This window comes from Fulmarus glacialis, unplaced genomic scaffold (assembly GCF_000690835.1).
Source record: "Fulmarus glacialis isolate BGI_N327 unplaced genomic scaffold, ASM69083v1 scaffold42779, whole genome shotgun sequence".
Lineage (NCBI taxonomy): Eukaryota > Metazoa > Chordata > Aves > Procellariiformes > Procellariidae > Fulmarus > Fulmarus glacialis.
The window spans coordinates 11,052-19,149 of NW_009233367.1; the positions used below are offsets into that span (position 1 = coordinate 11,052).

The 8,098-nt window shown below is 35.6% G+C and overlaps 1 protein-coding gene across 1 annotated transcript; it reads left to right on the top strand.

The window, feature by feature from the left end:
• Positions 1–1,056: 1,056 nt before the first annotated feature.
• On the top strand, positions 1,057–7,571 carry LOC104082252 (gamma-aminobutyric acid receptor subunit gamma-2; the record flags this gene model as incomplete). The annotated part of the gene is made up of 4 exons (XM_009585303.1): positions 1,057–1,209; positions 3,285–3,490; positions 5,343–5,366; positions 6,838–7,571. Coding segments are annotated over 4 exons (659 nt in total), but the record flags the coding sequence as incomplete, so codon positions are not given.
• Between the last annotated feature and the right edge of the window lie 527 nt (positions 7,572–8,098).

Here is an 8,098-nt window from a genome sequence, read left to right on the forward strand (position 1 = left end):
TCTTCTGTGTCCAAGTTCAAACAGATCATTCTGGGGGAAATGAAAATTTTAATTATGCCTGAAAACAGAGAACTCAATGTTAACTAAAAGTTCTGATCTAAGCAGAATACACATTAGCCACGGAGTCTTTTTGATAACGCTGGAAAACTATCTCACTCTAAATTTGCAAATCCTGTTCTGTTTCAGTTTGAGACTTCTCTGGACTGCATTTCACTGAATTGCAATGAAGTCTTTTGTAGCCTGGAGTTCTGTAGTTCTTTTGCAATCAAGATTTCCCAGGAGTGCTGTAATCTGAAGTAAAGATGAGAACTAGGTTTTTTTAGTTTAGAAAAAATGCATCAAAACCTGAAGCTTTCTGTATTCCTGAATCCAGATGGAATTTACTTAATAGTTTGAGAGGGGAAAAAAACCTGGAAAAAGAATCACAAAACTACTGAATGGGAATGATGTGTTATGCACACCAAAGTAACATATAGCCTGGCTTTTTTAGGCACTTAGGAGATGTGGATTCAAATCCTTTTAGAGGAGATAATACAACAGAAGATGTGCAGGCAAATAAAAAATTAATTATTGACACAACCTAGCCCTGAAGAACATGAATAATTTAGAAAGTACATCTGAAAGCATGCATTATTTGAGAACAGACCTGAGAGTACGCTAACAGGGACAGCGTGGTGACTGGAGGTTTGCTGGACCACCACCACTCACCCAGTTGCTCTAAGAGGACTATATCAGGCATTTGCAAGTTATGAGGAATGACTTGGGTAGTAAGAAGAGGGCTGTGCTATACAAGGGAGGTTACCCTTGAAATCTTAAAGTACAAATTACCTAAGTGAACTTGCAAGACTGTTTACTTTCATAGTGTGCAAAATCCACAAGTTCTTGCGCTCTATCAGCATTTGAAGAAGTATGCATGTATTTGCTGTCAGTGTATCTGGTGAATCAGTTTAACATATATACCCTGGACATAGAATAGGAAAACCCTAGATATTATATAGAAATTCTATGTTGGGTTTTTAACATATTATTCTATCTCAGTATGCTTTTATTTTACAGGAGACTATGTAGTCATGTCTGTTTACTTTAACCTGAGCAGGAGAATGGGTTATTTCACTATTCAGACCTACATTCCCTGCACACTTATTGTTGTGTTGTCCTGGGTCTCTTTCTGGATTAATAAAGACGCAGTTCCAGCCAGAACATCACTGGGTGAGTTGTTTTTTCCTCCTGCTTTTATTCAAGCGTTATGATGTTTAATTGACACCTCTGCAGATCACCAGTTTGTAAATGTAAGAGGAGAGGCGATTTCACACGAGCTCTCCTCGTTTAGAGGGATGTAGTCATTTCCAGGGAATAACACAGCCTAGACCATATTCGCATGTCTTCCTTTTTACTCTGTCAGATCCTAACTCTGAGTGTTGTAGACTGCCTACAGTAAAAACTTTTGCATCTTTGCTGATGACAGCAGTATTTTTTATAAACATCAAGAGGATGGGGAACATTGCTGGATTAGAGGCAGGGACGCATTAGTTTTATGTGCTCTACTGCCATATCACAGTGACTAGCAATGCAAGTGAAATAAATAACAAGAAGGGATCAATCTTTCTGGCTGTCTGCGTGCCATAGTGGTAAAAAAGGGAGAATGTAGTACCCTGACTTCTACTTTAGGGACCAACAATCAAATGTAGCCTTCAGGCCACAAAATCAACTGAATTTGGTGGTGTCTAAAATCCTATATGTGAAAATGTGACATGCAATTAATCAGAATTAGCGATTTCTACACATTTAGGAACTGTCCCACAAATAAACTGAAAGAGAGACGAAATTAACATTGCTTGTGCAAAGCACCTGTAGCTGTAAGAATTAGCAAAGTAGAAACATTCAACTAGAGAAAGTTAAACACATTTTCTACTTCTGCATTAAATCCGCAGAAGTGAGAATCATTTTAGCTTTTCCTTCTGCATTTTCATTTCTTCACAGAACTACAGCACAGAGCACTGGAGTGCAAAATGAGGGACAGCATTTTCATCCCAGAACTCCCTTGAAAGAAACACAGGAATAGAGGACCAGTGGCTCCCATGACAGAAAGTTTTAAGCGTTTTATTGCCTTTTTTCATGCCCACTCTAAAAAGAAGTTATAAAATCTGCTTTAAAGTAGTATAAAATTAATAAAAGCATTCAGATGTTGTTTTAAATTTTACTTAGATACACAAAACAGACCAGTCCGTCTGTTGAGAATTAGTCTATTTGTACCACTGAGGAGGTAAAATCAGTGGTATGAAATTTGCCATATAAAACGTGATGGATTTTAACTGTTCTGATGCATTGTTAATGTTCTTCACATCATAGTTCAGGGAATAATGTTCTGAAAGGAGAAGGGTTGGTGAGGTATGTCATAGTACTTCTCAGCTATAGACTACAGACACTTATGAAGGCCAGAAGAGATGCTGCTTTGGCACAGAGAAAAACCTGACTTCACAGTGTTGCAATTATAAGGAGCCCCGAGATACTCTCCCTTCTGGCTTTATATGCAAGAAATCACTTAAATTACGAGCAGCAAATTTGTGTGGGGCTAGCACCTTTTGCATAAAACTAGAATGCTTTTAGGCAAGAGAAAGGAAACAGGTTTTTTTCTTTATGTAGCACACATACAAATCTACACACGTTTTGTTCTGAAGTTCCTGCTGGATTACATGCTTTCTTAAGAATTTTCATTAATTTCTACTTCATATAATGGCTGCAAGTGTGTCTCTTACTGACACTGGTATCATTACCCTGCAACTAAAAATAAGCAAAACTTATCCCAACAGCACAAAAAGTTTGAGATTGGTCTTGAGGTTACTTTGAAGAATGGAGTAAAGCAATTTTTATTCTCCACCGTGATTTTCTCACTCTGACACAAGTTCTCTTCTCTCTAGCTTTGTTTATGGGCTTGAACACACAAAGTCTAAAATTAAATTTTTCAATTAAAAATAAATAAAGACCCTCCAGAAGTAAACTACAAAACTAAAAAACTAAATTAAATTTCTTAGAATCAGTACATCTAACCAAAGTATTCTGCAGAGCAGCCCTTGCAGCAACCATGCAAAAATGTTTCATATCCCATGTTAATCCTCAAAGTTCTCACTGAATCCACATTTCACTGCTGGAATGTGCTGTTTAATATCTTTGCTATATGTTTGAACTCCAGGCATACTTCAAAGCCAGTCAGAGAGACATAACTGGCAAAATCAGTTTTTTACTTGAAGTAATAATATTTCTGTTGTTTTCTATCTATCTACCAGGTATTACAACTGTCCTGACAATGACCACCCTAAGTACAATTGCACGTAAATCTCTTCCCAAAGTCTCCTATGTGACAGCAATGGATCTTTTTGTGTCAGTCTGCTTTATTTTTGTTTTCTCTGCACTGGTGGAATATGGAACTTTGCACTACTTTGTCAGCAACAGAAAGCCCAGCAAGGATAAAGATAAAAAGAAGAAAAATCCAGTATGTATCTTTTTACCAGAGAGGTCTAAAATTCAATTAGGTTTTCTGAAAGAGCATTTAAATCCCTCTTTATGCCTTACTTTCTTTTCAGACTTTGCTATTACATATATACTCTTCCTTTGTATCAATAGGAATGCAAACATTCACCTTGAGAATGAAAAGCTCATAACTTACAGTTGTCTGGATGCCAGAGAAACTAATTTCTTAGAATAAGGATCCTTAACCAAAGCATTCTGCAAATCACAACTATCACCAAACCATTATTTATGTTACAGATAGAGCTCTTGCTGTGACCTTTATAGAAGAACTGTCAGTTTCTCTGTCTTAACTTTAGCAATACTCTCTGCCATTAACTTATGTACGTATTATTGACGTGACTGTTTTTCTTATTATCAGGACTACAGTTAAACTTTTATATTCAAACTATGGAGTGTGCTTTTTCTAATTTCTCCTTAAGCATCTGTTTCCTTTTCATTGTTTCCTTATCTTCTTTTTCTTGTATTTCTTACCTCCTTTATCTACTTCTTTCCCTTAGAAAGTGATTTGGCTAGAAGTTTACAATGTTACTTATGGATGCATGCTACACAATAATAAAAAAATGTATATAATAGCCACAATAAAAAAAATCCTGGAAATACCCTCAATAGAGGTTTGGGGTTTTGCCCAGATAAGGAAAAAGGTTGTTGCTTATTTTGTCCAGGACAGATTTCTCCTTTCCTTTTGCAACTGAGCTGAAAAGTCTGTTGTCTAGAATCTCTAGTGTAAAATCCTAGAGGGAAAAGTAGCCGAATCATCTACAAAAAAAACCCCAAATATGCCTGTGAAAAATGTGAAGAACAAGTGTTTTACATTAATAGAGAGTACTTTCAAATCCATTTCAGGCATCTAAGAAACAATGAAGTCACTTGGACTTGCTCTGCTAAAATCTTCAAAGACTCTTGAAGATATTCTCTTTTAGTTACAACATACAGCACAAAAAGAATATAGAAAAAATAGTAATTAAAGAACCTTTTATTACGCATTATTGCTATAATTTCAACTTTAAAAGCTGTTGAGAAATAGACTCTAAAAAAAAAAAAAAAAATGTACTCTGTGGTTGATAAACAGCCAGAAAAACATCTATAAGACTATATAAGACTATAGAGGAAGAATTCTCACCTAACTTTAGGTATGTTAAAGTTGGATTTGATCATAGGCCTCTCTTTCAGTCAAGACAGAGGGTGATGAGTCCTGGCCTGTCTTAGGCTGAAATAAAAGGCTGTCTGTGTCCATGTGTGTCTTTCACAGTCAATTAAAGGAGCAAAGATTAACTATCTCAAATTTAGTTGTCTCACTTAAAGATGTCCATATAAGGGCAGATTACTTGTTCTTTACATTACTTATCTGTGAGCATTTGGGGACAAACAGAACTATAAATAATTGCCTGGAACCTAATCACAGACTCTAAAAAACTTAAAAGTAGAGTGTTCAGTACCCAGCCTGCAGGTAGAAAGAATTTTTTCTAAAAAGTGTTTTTATAAACTGTGAATGGTCTCTTTCAAAACAGTTCAACATAAAAGATTGGAATCCCCTGGGAATACGAAAAGATCTAAATGGAGTTTGATATCTTATGTCTTTGGTCCAGATGTAGTTACCAGACAGTGACGAGTCAAAAATGTGGGGGTTTTATATTACAGATACTTGCTTAAATTGCTGTTATCCCAACCTTTCTATAAATTTAGTTCCTTTTGACTTACTATGTTTTAGAAACATATTTTTAATTTACATTATTTTTGTCTCTTTCTTTCCTTCCTTCCTTTCTTTAATTTAAAACAAAACCCTCTGATTCTCTTTTCTGTCTACAAAATGAAAGCTTCTTCGGATGTTTTCCTTCAAGGTATAATGTTTTTTGGAATGGAAATTCACTGCATGCGACTGCTGAATTTAACTATTAGAGCTTATATGAAAGTGGTGTTTTGTTGGGTTTTGTTTTTTTTTTTTAATGGGACATCTAAGCATTCTACTCAAGGTAACTTCCTAATTAAGTAGAATGGTTATGTATTTCTAAACAATTTGTAGAGTTGATTCAGCAGCCCAAATACTGATTCACTATGGTTCTGAACTTACCTAAGTTCAAGAGTGATCAACATTATTGGATCACATGAATTAAGAGAGTTTAATGTCAAAACATTTCTGCTCCTCTCTTTCTCAATTTGCCATGGGATCCAATAGCACCAGCTACACCAGAAACCTGCAATACACCCTTTTAGAACTCAACTCTTACCCCACCTTTTTAACATTTGTGATTTCACTCCAAATTATAAAACCAAATCTGTTCTGATGTTGACCTGAACAAAATTCAATGTCACCATCAACTACTCAAATGCTGTTCCTTACGCAAAAAAGTCAGAGTTTTGAAAGGGTTTAAAATGCAGATATATTTTTAATGCTGTCACTGGATCAACACACTCTTAGCAAATTAGCAAATGTATCTAGCTATGTTCCACATCTAAACTTTATCTTCATTCAGAAATGCAAATATTTTGTCAAAAAAAAAAACAGGGAAAAAAAGAAACCACATAAAATAAAAGCCAAGAAATTTACATACTTATGGAATGGAATTGTTATTTTACCCTAATAACTATTAGCAGGAAATTTCAATGCCTGTCATCCTAGTGTTCGCCAAGTGCTAAAATGTGTTTTAAATGCTTAATTTGCTCAATTCATTTCAAATATATATGTGTATACATATGTACAGCTACTATATAAAATTTGGAACATGTTGAACCTTCTAGTTGGTGAACATTAGTAGATGGTGAACTGCATATATTCAAAAAATTGGAGAGTCTTATAGAGATTCTCCTAACCTTACTCAAAAGACCCAATTTTTACCTTTTTTCCTGTATATATATTTGCTCTTGTCTCAACACAAACCAGCCCTATATTAAATCCTGCATTTCCAATTGATTATTTCAGTTCCTTCCATGTGCAATACACAAATTGCCTTCAGATATCAAGCAGCTATATAAAATATAAAACACAAAAGAAATTTAAAATACCATCAATTACATTCCTGAATGTTTCCTTTAACCTCTAATGTTTACTTAGTTTGGCTTTAAAGCTAATTGTCCACAGCTGTTTAACTTTATATTGATTTGTGCTGCTTTCCTGTAAAGTTAAAATGTATGATGCAATTGATTTTAATAAGTTGAAGGTAATATTAGAACTCCTCAGCAATTTCCCATGTACCCCATGCAGAACCATCATTCACGTGTTGACCATTAGTCTCTATCTCCCTGTTGGTCTGGTGATAATAACAGAGTCTCTCCCTCCTGCCATCTTTTTCTTTTTTTGCCACTCCACCTTAGGCACCTACAATTGACATCCGGCCTCGATCAGCAACTATTCAAATGAACAATGCTACACACCTCCAAGAAAGGGATGAAGAATATGGGTATGAGTGTCTTGATGGCAAGGACTGTGCCAGTTTTTTTTGCTGCTTTGAGGATTGTCGAACGGGAGCATGGAGGCATGGAAGAATACATATCCGCATTGCCAAAATGGACTCCTATGCCCGCATCTTCTTCCCAACTGCCTTCTGTTTGTTTAACCTGGTGTATTGGGTATCATATCTTTACCTTTAAAAGCAGAAGGAAATCAGTGATATGAGCCTTACTCACTGAATTTCTTAAAGAGATGGTTTCCTAAGTCCACTTGAAGTATTTACGACACGCTTTATAGTGGTCTGAATTCTTTAGTGCCATAACCCAGTGAATATCAAGCATATCATTTGTCCAAAAATTGCCATCAGGTTATTGTGAATTAAATGTCCGTTCAACCTGCTGAAATAATTTGAAACAAAAATTATATAAACAGACAATATACAGCTATACCTGCTGGAATAGAGAGAAACAAAGCAGATGGGGCAAGGGGAGCATGGCAACATCACTTAATAGTTGGGACTGCTATTTCAGACAGGAGTGAGAGAGAGGAGAATTCCCAGGTAAAGTGCTGTACAGTTTGTTAACATTGGCTATAATTATGCTATAGCTTTATTCTCTGTGGGCTTTTCTTTTTGGAAGAGTCATCTCTCACTTTGGGTAGGTATTATTAAGCTAGAAAAGTAACTTCTACTCCCACCAAGATAAAAATAGACCTTCCCTTTGCCATCCCTTTAAGAGCACATGTACAATGCTGTAAATATTTCAATACCTTGTAGTACATAAAGTCTAGTGCATGCATCTTTTGGGGGCCAAAATAAATGAAATAAAGGTACCATAAAGTTTTGTCTTTTATTTTGTGTCTCTGGATGTGCTATTGTAATTGAAATGTGGACAAATTTTTTTTTTTCCTTGAAAATTACCCCTTTCCCTCATGCATGGAAGATCCAAGCAGACAGCACTTTCATGTAAGACATTAGAGAAGCCTTAAGGATTCAAACAAATAACATGTAGACAAATCTGTATGGCCAATATAATAGCTCATAAAATATACTGTATGTGTCTGCTGCAGTTGTAGCGTTCATTTACCATTTATAATGTCGCTATATTTCAACTGAATTTCCAGTAATTGCAAGATCAGCTTTCGAATTTAATCCATGTGCTTCTATCGTTCTTTTCCCACGTTGAG